The following is a 19,890-nucleotide window of genomic DNA, read 5'->3' on the forward strand; positions in this document are numbered from 1 at the left end:
ATTGATTAGCAGTAACAACATCCTTGGAACCTGAATAGTATTTTGTGAAACTGGTATCCAGTCACAGTTCTTAGTGCTTCGTGACTTTGGACATATTGCTTTGTAGCCCATATGCTAATATTTTGGTCTGTAATTGAGTTCTGAAAAACATGGACTGTTTGTGGAAGATGTGTATTTAAATAATTTTGATTCATAATTCCCCATCAGGTTTGGAAGACACATAGGTAGTGAATTGCTCACTCTGTTAAGCCATGCATACACTACTCTGAGTCAGGATTTAACTTGAACAGCTGTGTTTTTAACTGCAGTGTATCTGTATGTTTTTCCAAAAGGAGAAATCCATGGGGGAAGCCTTTCATTAATTATGTTGTTATTACTCCATAATCTCTCCCTTTTCTATCAACTTTGCAGTTACTGTGTGGTGTCTGACTGATGGAGAAAGATCGATGCTTGCTGTGTAATGTAGACAAAAGTTTTTAAAAGGGAACAGAATTCCTCTACTAAAAAATATCTTGTAAAGAGCAGTTGATACCTATATTAGCCAGAGATAATATTGGAAAAGAGACTTTATAAAGGCCTTTGTACTAAAATACTTCATGCTGGTTTGTGAGCAGATGGCAACCTTTTAAGGGAAAGCCTAGTCAGGTTACTCTGACTTTCATTTTGTAATGCTTTTATAACCCAGTGTTATCTATTTATTGTGTAATCTGGTAGGCTAATAATCTAACAGATAACTAACTTTAGGGAAATTTCCACTGGTAGAGTGAATTTTGGTACTTTCACATAACAGGGTTGGGGTTTTTTTTTGTTTTATTAAAGGAAATTCTCCTGTTTGAGATACTGCAGAGTTCATTTGTAGCCTTTTAATAAAGATGCAGTTTTTAATACACAAAGAATGTATTTAATTCAAAAAAATTAAACACCTTAATAATGGTATCCACTTTGGAAAATGCTCTTCTAAAAACCTGGTTCATGTTTCACTGTTGTTAACAGAATAATTTCTATAACTTTTAAATCAAACATGGAGATGATTTGCACCAAGTTTTTGTATAGTATTTGGACAATTTGGAAGTCTACAATTAAATCCCAGAGTGTACCTAAGCTCTAAACTGCAGATGCAATAAATGGAAGTGATGAAAACCTCATTAGGTGCCTGTTTACATGTTTGAATATTTACAAGAACTGAGTATATGAAGTATTTTGTCTTCATCGTTGCTGCCTTTTCCCATCCTGTCAGACCATAGCCTTTGATTAGGTAACATGTTATAAACACAGCTTGAAGTTTCAAAGGCCCAACTCACCTTCACTTTCAGATCAGTTTGTTCTACTCTCTGTCTACTTTTGATGTAAAGGTGTCACTAAAATGCTTGTTAGGATATAATAATACCAAATCCACCATTCTAACTGCATACCACTCAGACGTGCGTGTTGCTGTGTGTGTGTTGGCTGCTCTTCCCTACAGGCTTCCACTGAGCCCCAGAGAAAATTTTAAAATTCTTCTATTAAAACATATGATTTAGAATGCTCCTTTCCCTACTCTTAAGGAATCCCAAAGGATCAGTCTGCTTAGTTTACTTGCTGTTTGCTCCTGTCAGGAAAATGTTAGCCTGAGTCAAGTTCAATATTGCTTTAAAAAACCCAATATTTATATTTTTCATCAATTCTGTGCTGAGTATGAATTACTGACAGGTCCACTCCATCTGCTGCAGTCATCTTCTTCAAATATGCTGTTAAACTGAGCAGCCGGGAATCAGATTTTCCTTGGAACATTAGTGTGATGCTGTCATAACTTAAAAGTTATATCAGACAATGAAAACAAGCAATAAACCCAGGAAAACGTGTTAAGCCAATTTTAGGGCACTCTGTGCAGCTGTTGTGCAAAAAGTGGCTGCAGCTCTGGTAAGGGCTGTGGCATGAATCTTCAGATGTTTTAGAAACATTGAAATTAATGAGTCCTGAAAACGTGACTAATTGATTTTCCCGATGCACAGAGCTCATACTTGATCTAAATAAAAGTCAGAGAGTCTGCAGGCTGTGAAGGCTCGTGTCCTGTTCTATACCTGTCTTGAGTTAATGAAATCAAACTATTCTGTTTTTCACAGAATTATTAAGGTATCAATAACTCATTTTTGGGTTTCTAATTTAATGTTAATTTGACTATGTAATTGATGACCCCAAAGAGTTCTCTGCAGCAGTTTCTTTGTCTTCTAATTCTTTTTTCTATACAAACTAACATTAAACTTTTCACACTATTTGGAGTGTGAAATTCATAACGTTTAGCCCTTCTGCATTGATCTCTTCAGATTCAAACACTCTTACATTCTTATGTTTAAAATGTACTTAATTTCATTCACAAATGTTACATTTTGTTCACATTCTGATAAAAATTTCTCTCTTTTATTAAATCTTCATTTTGAACAATCTTAATAAATACATCTTAATTCCTTTTTGTCTTTATTAATATACAATATGTTTAAAGGTATAATTGTTAGAATTTCCATAGTTTAATACAGATAGTAGCAGTGTGCATCTCACCAATATTCAAGGATCAGCTTTTCAATTTTGGGTACAGTTGCAGCTAGCATCAAAGAAGTCTGAAATATATTTCAGTCTTTTCAAACAATCTTTCTAATACTGCTCTCTTTAGAACTAAAGTAGAAATGAATGTAAATGTCATTGTCTTTTAATATTCAATTATTAGCACTTCATTTGAATTTTATCTTTATTTGTTTTATCAAATGTCATATTAATTGTATTCTATATCCCCACTCTGTAAATCTATCAGTTTCTTTGATTAATTTTCTAAGTCAATTAAGCTAATACAAGTTTATTGAATAAAGCAAAAAAAAAATATACTGTGACTTTTAGTGGTTTTTATTATAAAAACTGTCAATAAAGATAATGTAAACAGGATCTCTACCTGATATGTGATTACTGATTTTGGAGCTGAATATATAGCTGTGTATATTTTTCAGACATTTATTATCTTCTGATGGCTTTATAGAAGTTCCACATTAGAAAACTGAAGTCATGAATAAAATACAAATAGCCTTTGAACATTGTGACATTCTCACTATAATTTTCGATGCTCTCTCCTATGTATACAAACTATTACGCAGCAGTAGGAGTGTGATTTCTCCTCTTGCTTTAATTACTTTTTCAAAAGCATAATACTTATGAGTTATTGATGTTAACCACACCATACCAAACAGGAGGAAGAAATGCAGGAGTGTTCATTATCAATTGATTAGTCTACAAGTATTTTGACTTGGCACTGACTCTTTGAGATCTATTGATGTATGCACTTGTTTCATCTAGTATAATGATTTTACATGTTGTTTCAACCTCTTTCTCAAGGATATGACTAATAGCATAGCTGAACTCAACAGGGCTTCTCATCAGGCAATATAAGTGAAGGCAGGAGTTTCTTGCACCAAGTCTTGCATTCAGATTTCCAAGTTTGTGCCAGTCCCAGTCTGCATTAGTTGCAGCTCTTCGCTCCACAGGCTTTCTCTTAAAATTTGTGTCCTTTTAATCTTATTTGGGTTTTGAGTTTCCTGAGACCTGTTCAATTAGGCCCTTAAATTTTTATATGTGGTCTCCTGGTTAAACCCTTTAACTTCTGTAGTCAGAAAAAGACCATCTGATATACATGTAAAATGCAAAGTAACCAACCCTATTGCAGTACAAATGGATAATGCTACTTACAAGGGAGTTTATAGAGATGTTTGTTGTGTAGCAGCCCTAAGCCAGAGAAGATTTCTGTTACACAATGACATTTATTGACTCCTTTAGGCCTATACCAGTGCCAACAACAGAGTTGTGCTTTCCTACCTGATTTAGATTAAATGAAAACTCTTCCTTCCCTATCTACACAAGGATGACCTGTGTATATCAATTAGGCTCTTACTTGCTAATGTTTTTGTCTGTGATGTGATAATTACAAATGTCACAAATACAGGAAATTTACTTGAGGTTCTGCTGTCTTTGGCTTTTACTCCCCCCCCCTTTCCCCGATGATGTTTGCCAGGACTTGTCATCAACCCTTAATGCAGTCAGTCTCTGTCGTCATTTGCTGCTGTCTCTTGTGTAACTTCTTACTGACACTTAAACTGTTCAAGGTTCATATGTTGTAGCTTTTTGCACATCATCATAAACATCTTATGTAATCTAAACAGATAAAAGGCCTGGAGGCATCAAAGATCTTAGATATTTCTTGTCAAAGTGTTTGGGGTCAGGCTAGTTTTGGTTCCTTATCGTTTTGGTTTAGGCAACCAATGAGTACCATATCAGTCTGTGAAGTCTAAGTGTTGTACAATTTTCGCCTAGCAGAAAAACATTCTAGTTACAATGTGATCTTCTTTTGTAAACAGAGCTATCACACTGGAAAATCAACTGGTGATTCTTGCAACATCAGTGACCGATGCTGGAGGCTACTATGTCCAAGCAGTCAATGAAAAGAATGGAGAGAACAAGACAAGTCCATTTATTCATCTCAACGTAGTGAGTGAGTACTCAAATTCCACAAGACATATTGTTGTAATAAGGTTGCAGAGAGTGTTCAAAGAAGTTTGTCTTAAGAGCCTTGCTAACAAAGGACTGGATCTTTAAAGGAGGTCAACTTTTCCTGGTTGTTTTGGAGCACATTGAACTCGTTGTGCAATAAGAGGGATAGAAGAGAGTACATGCCCTTGATAAATCACCCTCAAAGTCTTTTGTCTGGTGGTTTGTTTTGTTCAAGGCAGGTACATGATGATATCCCTCTCTCCTTGTTGTGAAGTTGTGATCATAATTTCTTTTTAATGCAGGGTTTATAATGTATTGTTTTCCATTGTGCGTAAGTAAACAAGTCACTCTTCAGAGTGCAATTTTATTAATGAGTCTATTCCCAGTCTATGTCATTATTTTTACCTGGAGTTATCGCAGAGTCCCAGGGAACATGCATTTCATTGTTATTACTTACAATTTGTGCAATATAATATAATATTAACACCTTACCATTACAGAGGTGTTCCATAAGCAGATTTCAAAGCAAAGGGGAGGGAAAAGCAGCAGAGCACAGGGGTCAGAATGATGACTGCACACTAAATAAACATATACATTGAACCAAAATATGCATGTGTAAACTGTTGTAAAACACTTAGTAAACGTATTTGTATGAAAAACTAATGTTCTAAATATATAGAATGATTTTACTCCTTTTCTGAGGGCGTTTGGTAAAGCTGTTTTTACTGCAGCAGAGACAGGGAGTATGCTTGTCTGTGTCGATTTGGAGGCTTCTGTTTTTGATTGTAGAGACAAGGAATAGATGACTGCGTAAATGATTGATGAAATTGGCAGATTTACTGACAAAATACTCTTATGGTTTAGACTTGTAAAAGATATAAAACAACTGTAGATCAATGGGCACGATGAACTGTCCAACATATCTTGATCTTGGATACCATTTGATTTGAGATTATCTCTGACTTGTTTCCTTACACTGACAGAACTTGGGAGACTGGGTTTCTGGGCATGACATCTGGCAAATTGCTTTTGGAAACATGCTTATTTGTCAAGTTCAGAAAAAATATTAAGTTCCTATGAGACATTTAACTTCTAAGAAAATACGACTTTTCCTGATAAAATTCATAATCAGATTTCAACAAAAGCTGTTCTTAAACATTGGGAGCCCTGTTAGTGGGATCAGGGGTCACTGAGGGCAGAAGCTGTATGGTAACAAATGGCAGAAGTGACAAACCTGTGTTTTGTTCCCAGATATGTCTATAGACTAAATGAACTGCTCAGGGGTTTTATGTGTATCTTTCTGAAGTGGAAATAATATTTCAAATCCACTTGTGAATTCTGGCTGTACCGTGGTATGTAGATTGTAAACATTATTATTTCTGACAGTATAAAGAGGTTTGCTAACACTTTAGTAATTTCATTTTTTAAGCAAATTTGTATTGTTTGTATTATGTGACCAATAATATACTTCCCATTTTAATTTCATGTCTTAATTAATGCTAGAAATAGTCTGTGATCATGCATGCATAACAAGTGCTATGCAAAGCAGAAAGTAGTATGGGCATATGGAAAAGAAATCACTTCAAAATGCCTACAGACTTGATACCATGAATTCAAAGACTATCTGGAATGTGAAAACTAGGAAAGATTAAATGGATAAAAGAAAATGAAGAATCAGGCAAGATCGAAAGCTAAAAATGGATTTGCTTCTTAAAATGAATATTAAACAATAAGATTTTAAAACTGTCATCTTGATATCTGGGATTATTAATGCTCTGCGTGTGTTGAAGAAAGGCACTGGCTGTAAGGCATTACAGTGTCTGTAAAGAAAATGGGATTAAACATGGTCATTTTGAACTTTGATCTGAGGAAGAAACATATGTGATACATTAGATAAAAGTGAATAAACCATTTCATTCCAGTAAGAGAAAATAATCAGGGGAAAATATAGTCCTGAAGCAATATGCAGAGAATGATTGCAGAAAAATGATGTATTTTGGAAGAGTAATAAAGAATTCCAGTAAGTGGCTGGGAACAGATTGTTAAAGCTACCTCCAGGTATGGAAGATATCACATTGAATTGGCACTGTCTGAATCTTATCAGATGTTAAGAGTGATGACACTTTTCATTTTCCATTAGGACGTGTAGAAAATTTAAAAACAGTTTAATAAAAATCAAATAAACCACAAGTAAAGTGGAATATCCAATCTCCAGGCAAGTAGATTATATATTAATTATTGAGTACAACCTTGCTACATGGCTCAGCATGCATATTGCCACTTTTATTGAGGGCAAAAGGGAAAAAAAAAATCACTAGAGATAATTCCCAGGGCAGTCATCCACTGAGAACAGTATTAGATATGCATAGGTTGTTACTCCTTGAAGGATATTGGTGAAAGACTTGCTTCAGCCTGTAGGAAAAGCATATTGCAGAATCAGTCCAACAGCTGAGAAAGCTATAAGCTGCCCTATTCTGGTCTGAAATACAAGACTGACAGTAGGATAAAGTTGTAAGCAGAAGATGAGTTATAGGGCCTTATATTGCAGATTAAAGTCAATACCTTGAATTGTAGCTGGAAGCAAATGGAGTTTGAATGACATCTGGAAAGTATACAAAACTGTCTTTCAATTACTAACTATATTTGATACATATTGAAGAAGATTTGAGGATGTTGAGCATGTTTAAATTGTCCAGTCTGAGCTCCAATTGTGAGGAGTTTTCTAGTAGAATTCTGACTATTAAATGGAAATAGTTTTTTATTTCTAATCAGTCTAGCCTACAGCTCATTCAGTTGCAAGCAGCATGAAGTCTTCTGTCCACCCACCACCCCCGATTACAAACCAAATACACTGAAGTTGGAAAACAGCTTCAGAAGGAAGTCCTCTAACTTGTCACTGCTGTTTCTGCTATGTTTGAGTTAGCTTTTCTCTACATGCTGAGATTGGTCAGAATTTGAAAATGTAGGCACTAGAATGTCTGGGTTTAATGAAAGATAAGAGATCTTTAGGGCATCTTGGTTTTTTTCAAGTATGTGGCAAGTACACTTTACTGTGTTGACAGCTGGTTCCAGAAACACGGTTTGCAGTAAGGATGTATTAGCCAATAGGAAGGGTCACCCTATAAAAAAAAAATCCATATATTGAGCACTATTTTTCTTTAATAGCTGAGTCTCTATCTTGGTTAGTTAAACACTGATGTTCTCTGTGCCTACTCTCTAAAATATGTATCTTAATTTGAAAGTGTGTATCATCAAAATATTTAAGTTCACAGCATAAGGTCCAGTCCAATGATGCTTAAGAAAATGTTTGTTTCTTTCAAGTGGACCCATTTCTTCTGATTTCAAGGGGATTAGATCATCTCTGAGGTGACAGGCTCTGGTGAAATAAAAATGACATCGAACAGGCAGCTTATTGGGAATAATGTCTATCTGAAATTAGGACTAATTTATGACATTTCATACTAAATTTAAAATATATTAATCCTTTGAACAAAGCTAATGAAAATCTTGATTTTTTTTTTTAAGCCACATATCCTAGCTCTCATGTAAATAACATGAAATTTTTACTAGAAAAATTGGAAAGTCTGAAAGTGAAGAGTTTGGCAACAGAATTAGTAAAAAGACCTCAGTTGTCTTTTTTACTCAAATACATCACTTACTCGATGCTGAAAATTCACTATTACTATGTTGGAGGATTTCAGTATTAATTCAATTGCTGGAACTTCCAAACTTGATCAGAGAAGTCTGGGAATTAACCTATCACTGAGATGTTGCAAGCGTCTTAAATATAAATATTACTTTTCAACTAAAACAGTTGAGAAATCCTTAATGTTCTTTCCTGTTTACTTGTATTTAACTGTAGATTTCGATGATAAAATCTTAAAATGGATCCTTAATACTTCAGGTTTTTTCCTTTTGTCCTCGTTTCCCAGACAGATATACACTGCAGTACGGATGGCTAGGTCTCTTCCTTAAGACTATGTCCTGTTGGGGGATAAAGTTTTACGCTTTACATCTTACCTGTGTATCAGGACACTTAAAGATTGAAGTGTTCACTAAAATTTGGCTGTCATAAAGCACTTATTTCCTTGAAAGCCATACTCTCTGTATCAGTAATTTTCACCAAACCTCTTATGGTTGTAGTATGGTATTTTGCTGCTGGCTGTGCCACTTATGCATAAAGATGTCTTTTGGGGGAAAAGGGGGAGCAGGGATTTTACAAGCTTCTTAATGAAACCATAAAGATGTATATACTATAAGTCAAGAGTTTAAGTGGGATTTTTAGAGGAGGAAAAGAAAATAGATTCCTAGGGAGCTTTTCATTACTGGAAGGAGCTGGTTAAGGTATTCACTCTAATACACACAATGCATGTCCTTGTTACTTTATTACATGACTACGTGGCAAGAGTCTGGTGCTACTTTAGAAGAACCTTGCTGAGATTTTTCTATTGTTAACTTCAATACAACTCTGTAGATGTGAGCTGCGCTGGCCCAGCCTTAGAAACCGTTAACAGTATGCATTGCTATTTCAGACCTTAGCCAAAGTATTTCATGAAAAATTTGAGAAAGTGTCCCCCAGTAAACGATTTAAATGGCAAGTTTGCAAAAGGTGTGTATGTGTAAGCGGTTCTGACAGCTTAGATGCTCCTGCTTCAATTGGTTTTGCAGCGTTAATCATCTGGAACTGCAATTCAGGGCCTTGCTTCTGGACCTTCTTGTTAAGCTGTGAAATATTGAGATGCATGTCGCTTCAATAGATTTATTAGTAAATTAGATAGTCTCAAGACCTATTCATAACACCAGGAGATACAGACTGTTCTGCAGACTGACGTCTTTTTCTGATGCAGGCTTTGTAATAACAGAAAACAAGATTGATGAAAATTTTAAAAACCTTGCCAGCCAGCATTTCTGAAAAGTCAAAGATAATAAAGCCAATTATCATTTAACAAAGATAAATTTTTCCCTTGAGCACTGGTAATGCTTAAAAAAAGAATACACAAAAAAAAAAGTTGGGGACTGAAAATGAAACTCCTGGCTTGGTTGCTTTGAAATTAACTTAAAATAAGAGTATGTCATGTTATTTTGCCCAGCTTCCAGTTGAAACAAGTAGAATTTCATTCTGTTAAGGCAGATGTTAACATGAGACTAAACAGACTTTCTTTATGTACGGTTGGGGTCTATTTTTTTCTTCCACATAATGTATCAAAACACAAATTTTACGGAATGGAGAAATCCTGTTTCAGACTTACAGGACACTGATTTTGCACTGAAAGTTTGAGTTGGTTTTTCAGTTATAGAGACAGGTTTTCATGATAACACAAGGTGTTTAGGTCCCTTTTAGTGTCTGTAAAAATGAAATATGCTTTATGCTGTTAGGAAAGAAAGTGAGGAAAAAAAACAGTGTTGCCTGTTGGCAGATTTGGTAGAATATTACTTTTGACATCATTCTGTCAGGTTTGTTAAAAAGGTAGATTTTCAGAAGATTCTGAGCAGACATTTTCCTCTCTGGAAGAGAGCATTTCACTAACATAATTTTTCACATTAGCCATCAAGGTTTGTTCAAGTCGGCAGATGTTGAGGATCCTTCATGGATATGTTTGAAGCACACTGCTGCATGAATTTTTCACAGCTAGTTCCAGCTTTCAGGTGTAGGCAGGAAAAAAGAACAGGAATGGACTGGCACCCCCAGGGAATAGATATTTCTGTTCTGAGGTCAAATTCACACAAGCTCTATAAACTTGTCAAACTGTTTTTAGTTCATGCCAAGGGAGTTTACTTGACTTAGCCTCTCTGGGTCGGTGATGTTGAGGTGAAATTAGGGTTTCAGGGGTGTGTTTTTGTTATTTGAAGGGGGAGGGAATGTTTGGGGTTACTCTTTTTTTTTTTGGTGGGGAAAGAGAAGAAATATGAAATCAAATGGTAATTTCTGTAATGACTGTACGTGATTGTCTGAGGTTCTGACCAAATACTGGGGATAACCAACACAGAACAGCTCAGCCCTCTATGCAAGTAACTCTTTGAAATGATGATATTTCTTTCCTTTCCCTTTTTCTACACAGATTTTTCTTTCTCATTGTCACACAGAATTTCCCGGAAGGGAGACCCTGGTGGTTGTCTCATGGAGTTTTATGAGTAAATGTGTGCTTTTTGCTTTGATTGTCACTTAACATTCTTTTGTTATCCAAAATGTTAATTTGATGGAGACTTTAGAAGTATTTGAGATTTAAAATTGAACCTTAAGGATAAATTCAGTGTAAATGCCATCTTTAATACTCTGGAAAATATAGTGTGTCTTAATGCCTTCTCTTCAATTGTAGCTCTAATCTGCTCTAATACTAAAGGGCATAAATTTTTAAATGGGGATCATAGTTTCTTATTATTTTGAGAGTAGATTCAGAACAACTTAAGCATGCTTTTGAGATCTATATGTATATATTTAAGTCAAATACACTTTAGTAACTTTGATAGCTATAACAAAAAGGACTAAATGGGGTTAAAGATTTGTTTTTGATATAATGGAACAAATGTTAGTTTAAGCTTTATCCAGAGCTAGGAATTTCAATAGAAGCTGATCTTTTCAATTGTTTACCCTATTATATACTGCAAAGGGGATACTGTGTTGCAGTGCAAAATGATTTTATATGCATTACAAAGAAATAACAGATGATGTTCAGAATTTATCAGTATTCTTGGGCTTCAAATTTCATTTTTGAGTTGTTTGGGTTTGATGTTTTGTTTTTGGTTTTTTTTTAAAGCTTCAGCTATAGTTCTTTACTTTTCTTCCCCTTTAAGGGAGACTTCCCTCACTTTTAAATGTAGTGATACAGAGGGAAACCTATGTTTAAAATGATAGATTGCTGAAGTGCAGAAATAGTAAAGATATGGCAAGAAACCTCAGTGGCAGCTTCAGCTTTTTTTTGGCTTTAGACAAATATTCTATCAGTGTTCTTTCTGATAAATAACAGAAACATTGTTTAGTCTCCAATTTCTTTTTCCTCTGCACTATTTTTGATAATTCTTATTGGCACACGTGGTGAACTTCCACATCCTGTAGCCTCTGTCCAAGGCAACTAGTGGCTCTTGCAATGGAAACAAAAAAGTCCCTCACTTTCTGTAATATTTTTTTTAAATCTTGCTAATGAAGAGAGCTTAAGCAGCCAAACATATTTAAATATCTGGCACTTAATTTCATTGTGTTACACCAACAAATATAATAAGGGTTTAAATACATGGTTTATGGAAAGAATAGTTCCTTTTCTCCCAAATGTAGTGATACAACCCTGTTGTGGTGGAGCTTCACAGCTAGCTGGTAAAGCTAAGGAAATGCACCCGAGTTGAGTGTGTAGTGGTTCAGCTTATGTACATACATTATGCATGACACTGGGGGGAAAAAAAATGACAAATGCTAAAATTTCTATCATCTGACTTATTATTTTAACATAACTTCTCATTACACTTGCCTGTTTATAAGGTTTGGGGGTTTGTGTCTGTAAGAGATCTGGAGTACACACACCCACACAGACGCAAAATCCTGGGTTGTCTCCTAAAACTTTTATTTATATCTGACACATGCAATTAATCTCTCCCTATCTCTAATCACTTTTGCTATTACATTCATTGGAGTGATTTGTATCCTATCTCTGTCACTGCTCTGTAATTGATATGTGGAGATAAGAGATTCTTGGAGGACACAAACAAGGAAAAGAGAAAATTGAATTTACCTTGCAATCATTTTATAAAATGTGACATACATCAATTATACATGCCATCCAGGAAAATGCCATCTTGAACAAACTGTGGTGATTTGTTGGAAGACCAACATAAGAGAAATGCCAAAAAACTTTTCTGGACAGAAAAGTATTGCTAGTTTAACAAATAGAACTTCAAGCTCACTAATTTACCTATAATTTCTGTAAATTCTGCAGAATTTACAAGGAAGTATAATTTTGATTAATGTTTTCCTTCAGCAGTCTTATACCAATACTCCAGCGTGGAACAAGGTGGAAAGGAAGCTGCTGAAATAAATATTGTCTTGATCAGACTTTAAAGATATGTGGGTAAAAATGGTAAAATTCATAGTGCAGTCTAGTTCCAACTTAAATATATTCTCCCATGAAAATACCTCTATTTAACTTTCCCGTTCTGTCTCATTGCAGTGAGAAGTTAAATAATTTTCTCTTATTTAAATACATTGTACTCATTATCAGTTTGAATTGTCGGCGTGAGGGTAATAGCTCAGGTCTATACTTCCAAGTTTTAGTAGAGCTTTGGGATCTGTGAAAAGCTTCTTAACATGTACTGATAACATGACAAAAATTAATATATAGGTTATAGATAAATAATACGATAATGGAAATCTTCTGAGTTTTACGATTTCTATAAGTCAAGCAACAGCCAATGTTGGCCATTTCCTGGAACTGCAGGACTAGAACTGTGTATTTCTTTGTTATTGTGTAAGTCCAAGATAAATTGCAGTTTCTGAAAACTTCCAGAGACAGAATATAGTGATTTTTTTACCTTTTTTTTTTTTAAAGGAATTTGTAAAGGTCTCTGAGTTTCAATTTATGTAAATACCATAATTCTGAGACTCTAAAAGGAATCACTACTGGAGACTTGAGTATCAATTTACAGCTTTTGAACATTGCCTTTTGATCTCTTATGAGTCCCATTCTGCTGTGCCATACTGGAGTATTCTAAGTAGCTGACTTGAAATCTTTCTCTTTGTTTCCCATCTTTACACAGTTGATGTGTTCAAAGTATAATTTTCATTTATTTAAAGTTGTTAAACCCTACTAAAGGTGCATTTTACCAAGAAAGTAAGAATCTGTAACTTCAATTTAAACATATTATTTTAAGACCAAAAAAACCCATTTAGAGGAAAACAGACATGTAATATATGGCTGTGACAGGTTTGTACTGTTCCCTGATAAGACAGGTTGCCCTGATCCATGAACAGCAGGGTAAAAGCTTCTGCTTAGAAAAATAGTGAGGAACATTTTATTACTTTTGAAGTGGATAAACCTGAAGCATGTAGGTTTGGGGTTGATTTTTATTTATTAGGAGTAGGACTTGCCCATCAACTTAGAATATAGGTGATTTAGGAGCTACTTGATGATATTCTTTGAACCATCATTGTATTAGGCAAACTCAAACTTGAGATGTCTTATAAACAATATAGATAAGTAATAATAAATACGGTCAAAATGGATGTTTAATTGAGAAACTTTTACACTTAGTTACTGCAAAAATTGAAGTATATCTGAAAGATTGTATTTCACATGCTAAAGGTCTGCATGGTAGAACAGACCACCCTCAGCATATTTACAAAAGCTAATTTTCATCTCAATCTTTCACAAACATATTATTGCTTGAGAGCTACCATTTTTAAAGCTATTCATATTAAAAATGTTTTAAATTTCTTCTTGGTATACATCACAAGCAAATTGAATAAAGATAGAAACGCCTTTCAAGTCTGTCATTCTGCCAAATAGATGTGATTTTACTAATTACTGAAGTGCAGACAATAGCCTACATATGAGCAAAAATGAAAAAACAGTCTTTGCAACTGCAACCTAAGCACTGGAGAGTCAGTACATGCAAGATTCAAGGTCATCTATAAAACTTTAAATATTCTTAGTATAGACACATTATGAGATGTTATTTGATTGTTGTTTTGTTCAGTAGACAAGATGAAAGGTATTTATATACTGTCTAACTAGGTTTGTTTTAAATTGGCTAGCCATTTTTTGCTCTAAGTTTTCACACAAAGTTTAGTATTGAAAATCTTAGATTTTAGCAAGGATTTGTTCTGAATTTTAAAATAATAAGGAATAATTGGACTTTCCTACTTCATTTGTAATAGGAAGAGAAAGTCAGACCTGACTGCAACCTGCATTGCTTCCCTGATATATATAAAAGCTGCATTGATTTCTTGTCCACTTAGTTGTACCATGGGAGCTGTAAATTGCCCATCCAGGATGTTCTTATCCTTCGTTTTTGTGCTTCTCAGTTTCACATGTTGCCATTTACATCTGGGGAGTGGTTAGACATCAGAATAATCCAAGTTCTGATCTTTGTTCTTCCCTACAGACTATGCTGTAGGGGTGATAGAAACTGCTTTCTTTTCACATACAGACTGTTGCCTACACTTTTAAGCCCTTTAAGAATAGTTCACAATCCAAACCCCTGGTTTTTTATGGTGGATAAATCATTTTAGCTATGGAACATAGGAAGAAAGTTACGACTCCTATAATCTGGGAGAACATCATTGTTAAATAGAGTATCTTTAAAGGACTGCAAGCCTTCTGTGATAAAAATAAAGTAATACAGAAGCCAAGACGATGTACACAATGTCCAAGTCTCTAAGGCCTTGTTTGTGCAAAAGTGTTATTAAATGTTGTCCAGCTATGTTTGGTCTTAAATATATTTACAAGCAGAGAACAAGTAGTTTACTGCTGTTGCGTGTAGGGAAAATACTGCAGAGGAGAGTATGTTGCATGAAGAAGGGAAGATAAGAGAAGTTGTCCATGGAAGGTTTTTTTATTCTTGACTTGCTCCTTATGCACTAAGGAGGGATAAACAGAAATGCTTGCACATTTACTCCATTTGTTGGCTATGTTTCGATCCTCTCTGCAAAGCCATGTGCTCATAAACCTTAGTAAACACAGTCAAGGCTAAAAAAGCCAGCAATGTTGTATTTTCTGTAACTACTGGGAAAGCGAATGCGCACCCAGTGCTGCCTTTACCTATCCTTGTGGATTTATCAGATTGCTGTGAGTGATACTGTCATAGCTATTAAAGAAAGTAATTGGTAGTGAGTGATTAAAATTGCAGATGGCCTTTTCAAGGTGATTATGAATATTAAATCAAGCCAGTAAAAGCTAGCTAAAAAAGTTCACAAACTGAAAAGTGAATATGCTGAGGATGATTGCACAAAAAGACAATCTTGCAGGCATGCCATGCTCATCCAACCCCCCAACCAATCAATCAACCAACCAACCAAAAAATCCCAAGAAGTAAAATAATTCCAAGGACCTATTGCATCAAAGGAGACAGAACTGAATATCTGCTTTTTTAGGTTGTAAATCCGTCTGTGCAGAGAACTTAATCTAGCTCCTCTTTTCTATGGAATGTTATCCAAGGTCCATCCCTGTTGGAGTTGAGCAGTGATGGGTCTGCAGAGTCCCCTATGCCATGCAATGCTTTGTCATTAATAGTAATCTTTTCCTGTTCTTTTCCAATTGTGATTATGACAAATGTTTCTTTCCACATCTCCTTGGAATAAGGCCAAGAAATAGTGTGGAGTGACTTATTCTTTATCTCCTAAATCAAAGGTTATGTAGGAATCTTCTCTCTTTTTTTTTTAAGATGAAAAAAATCTTAAGTTTATTTTGTTCTATAATTTAAAATAGAAACTTCAGATGCAAAGAAAGATAAAGGTAGAGAAAACTGAAAAATGTCAAAATATTGAGCCCTGCTTACTTAGATGTGTGTTTTCATACAAGTGCTGAGAGTTTTCACATATGTCTAAATGGTTTGTGAACTTACACCCTGAGGGTTTGTTTTCTTGTGCATGTTGTGATTATAGGCTCATCCTGTTCAGACGAATTTAATGCTATTAAATAGAAGGATTTTTATGGTTGCCTATACTTCAACATATTAATATTGTATTGATCTCAAACTTTATTCTGACCTGTCTAAGCTGCTCTTAAACTGTAAAACTCCATGGGATTTATTGTGAAGATTTATATAAAATGTGTTTTGCAATTATTGTTTATTACCTTTGGTATGACAGGAATAATTTGTTTCATCATTTGAAGAGCTCTTTCCCCTTCAGACTGTATTTCTGTTTACCTGAATTTTGTGATCATGGTAATGTTAGTTGTTCGGTTACATATATTGGTTCTTAATTTAATAATATTCATTTAGGGATATTCCCTTGGTAAACTTGGTAGATACTTCTGCTTATTCCACTCTAATGACACTTATTTCTAACCATATTGTCTAGGAACTAATGTATGAATTGCACCATGTAAGTATTTTAAAGAACTATTCTAAAAAAATATTTGAACATTTAGTATTAGTCCATTGCTAAGCAATGCAGAAGATAGGTAGTCTAAACAGATGTTCATATCTTCCCTTTAAGTGTGGAAAGTTCCATCTTGTAATATAAATACACAATACCGAAAAAGTTATCAGGAATTGAACAGAAGGATTTTTTTCTGTCAAAGTAGAATTCACATGTGACAATATTATGTTTTTCTACTCTCAAGACATTGCATTTTAACTCTTCAAGAAGTGCTGTGTATGAAATATAAGCACAGTATCTATACCAGACTGTTTAAAACTGAAAGCATCTTGATAGAGTTTGGTTGACACTTTGGTTTTTGGAAAGGATGTCAATTACTTTTTTCTTTTTAATATATTATCAATACAGCATGTCACAACTTTGAGGACCTGGGATCCTTTGAAAACTGTTGTCAGCAAACACAAAGACTTGCATTAGATGTGATGAGGAGACGAAGACTGCCTTTGATTAAATTGTGGCTGACAGATCTGGTATGCTCATTGATGAAGAGGGCAATTTGCACTTCATACACTAATGAGGAGAAATATTATGAAATATGATAGACCTTTTTGGACATGATAGTGAATGGTGAATTCTGATCTTGAGTGTAATGTAGAATGTATTTGAAAACACAAGTCTGGGACAGTTATGCATTTTTGTTGTAGCCTGTAATAACATCAAAAACTTGCCATTACCAGTGCCACAGAAACAGTCAACTGGGCTACTTGAGGGCTCTTTTTCATGGTTTAAAGATGGAAGAAACAGTGTAATTTCAAAAATTCACAGATAAATCTTTTACTACAAAATTCTTACCAATATTTGCGAAGATGTTTGTAACTGAAGAAGTGACAGACCTCTAATTAAGTGTGGCAGTTTGAAATGCCATAGCATATGTGCTCATAAAGGAGAGGGATAAAATAACAGTTTATCTGGAGTTTATGGCTAGCAGATGCAGGTAGATAGTGTTTCTTGTGGTTCATTCTTTCACCACACATACCAGAGGAGGTGTTTTTAATTTTGTCAAAATATTTCCAAGTTGTGAAACTTATAACATACAAGTTATGATTTTACTGTGAACAACGACCAAGCTGTTTTCCTGCAAGCCTTTTAAGCACTGTTTCTTTAAGGCAACCTCTTTTCAGAACTGTTTCACTACTTTTAAAGCAATAAAGCTGCTTTCTGGAAAAGGAGAGTGTGTGTTTTAAGTAAAAATTTATGAAGTCAGCTGACAGGGCTTTATTGCAATCTTTAAAAGACTGGAGTTTAACAAGTCAATTATCCTGGTTTAGTTTTGTGTGAATCAGATACTTCATTTCAGTTTTACTTCATATTGTCACAAGCAACCTTGATGACATCTTGCTATCTTAATATATTTACACATGATTTGTAAGTCAGTATACCAAAAGATACTATGTTTGTCATTAAATGCTTATCCCTGAGTGGTGTCTTTTAAACATTCATCAGACATGAATGATTTACTTAAGTAATATTTCTGATGTAAAAATTCGCCAATTATATCTTTTAATAAGAATTTCAAAAGTAAATTTAACCTTCATGCTGAAGCACAAGCTATATGACTTATAGAAAGTTCTGTGAATGACTGGAAGAGCAAACAAGCTACTACTGACCCTTCTGACTCTGGAAAAAAAGATCTCTGGAAAAACACTGTCCCATAATCAAATGGCTCTGCAATTTAGCTGGTTTTAGCACCCTACTATGTTTTTCAGACATAGCTATTTTTAAAAGGTGGTAGTGGGAGGGAATACATTTATTATAGACAGTGTGTGTGTTGTAAAGACACTCACTCCCACCCCCATTTTCTTATTTAAGAGTTACAGCAGTGTGGTTTGAAGTGGTCTCCATATCCTTAACTGTAGTGGGCTTGTGGTTAGAATAAGGTAAAGGTGAGCTGAATTGAACAATCAGTTCAAAAGGAAGAGAGGCTTGTATCAAAGCCATCTTATACTTACTCTGTTCTCTGCAAATTCAGCATTATGAAAGGAGAGGGCTTACCTTTAGAGCCAGTTGTTCCTTTTGATGAGGCCTTAAGAACAATGATCTTCTTTTCATCCTTGATCACCACAGGAACTTTAAAATCCAGGTTTTAGGAAGGAATCCTGGGTAGCACTCTCTGGAAATGTGCGAAGCTCACCAGAACTGCATGATAAGCAGCATAAAGTCTCAATGAAAAGTGCAGATCCTGATTGAGGGAAGGAGTGCATTGAATCACAGAAACATCCAGCTTTGAATGCATTGCTTCCATCAGGTTGTAGATCACAATTTTATGAGCTTTGCAGAAGATGGGGACAGTTACATATTTAATTCTTTTTCAAGAATTAATGGATTTCATGCAATACAGAAATTACAGGATATTCTTATTCTTTCCTGAGCTTACTTTGTAAGTCACAGCAGGTTACTGTTCTAAGTAATTCTCATTTGGCTCTGATTTTACCAAAGAGTGAATTTTGAAAATAGCATAACCAAATTGTTTGTACAGTTAGGATTTGTGGAGCTGTGCTTCTCATTCACAAGGGGAATGTGTGTGTGTGTGTGTGTGTGTGTGTGAATTCTTTTTTACAATATGCCACCATGATCCTGAAGTAATTCAGAGATTGATTTGTAAAACATTCCAAATCAATTAAGGCTTTAATCAGCAAGCAGCAAACTTCAGATGGCTTGTGGACTAATTTTACCGTCTCCCATCAACATGAACCTAAGCTGGAAAAAGAAAACAATTAAGGGGATGTAATTATCTGTCCTGATTACTGAATTAGAAGAGTTTGTGTTTATTCCATTGCTATGTAAAAGGAGAAATCTGCTTTGAAAAAAACAATTTGAAGCAGCTACTAAATTGCCAAGGATTTGCTGGCTGCAATGTAGACATTTGCTAGAATAGACTTGGAAGAGATTTGTAGTCAACAACTGTCATACAAGTACTGTATATCAAGCTTTGGAGGCTGCTGCCTAACAGCTCCATAGTGTACTACACAGGATCTAGCACTGAGAGTATTTTTCCTACCTGTGCTTAAAATGCATTTGTTTTTTCAAGGCAGTCTCATCTACAGCTACTTGTCCAAATATATATTTGGGGCTTAATGGTCACACAAAAATCTTGCAATTTCTAGAATTAATGTTTTGGTTCTATAATTAATAAAGAAAATAGTGTTTAAGTTTCCACATGATGGCCATCTCTCTAGAAAGCAGGGAGGGAAAAGCATTTCTGCATGATTAAAATAACAGTCTAATTGTGATGGTGTCTTCTGCTGCCGAGTGAAAATGCTTTAAGTTATTGGTATTTTGCTTTACATCAAATGAAG

The 19,890-nt window shown here is 34.8% G+C and overlaps 1 protein-coding gene across 2 annotated transcripts in view; it reads left to right on the top strand.

Moving 5' to 3' along the window:
• SDK1 (sidekick cell adhesion molecule 1) overlaps positions 1-19,890 on the top strand; it is a 417,596-nt gene that overhangs the window by 197,158 nt on the left and 200,548 nt on the right. For both annotated transcript variants that reach the window (XM_061992261.1, XM_061992262.1), the window contains exon 6: positions 4,374-4,507. In XM_061992261.1, the coding sequence (XP_061848245.1) occupies positions 4,374-4,507 (134 nt within the window). The remainder of the gene's footprint in view (positions 1-4,373; positions 4,508-19,890) is intronic.

Source organism: Colius striatus, chromosome 3 (assembly GCF_028858725.1).
Source record: "Colius striatus isolate bColStr4 chromosome 3, bColStr4.1.hap1, whole genome shotgun sequence".
NCBI classification, from domain to species: Eukaryota; Metazoa; Chordata; class Aves; order Coliiformes; family Coliidae; genus Colius; species Colius striatus.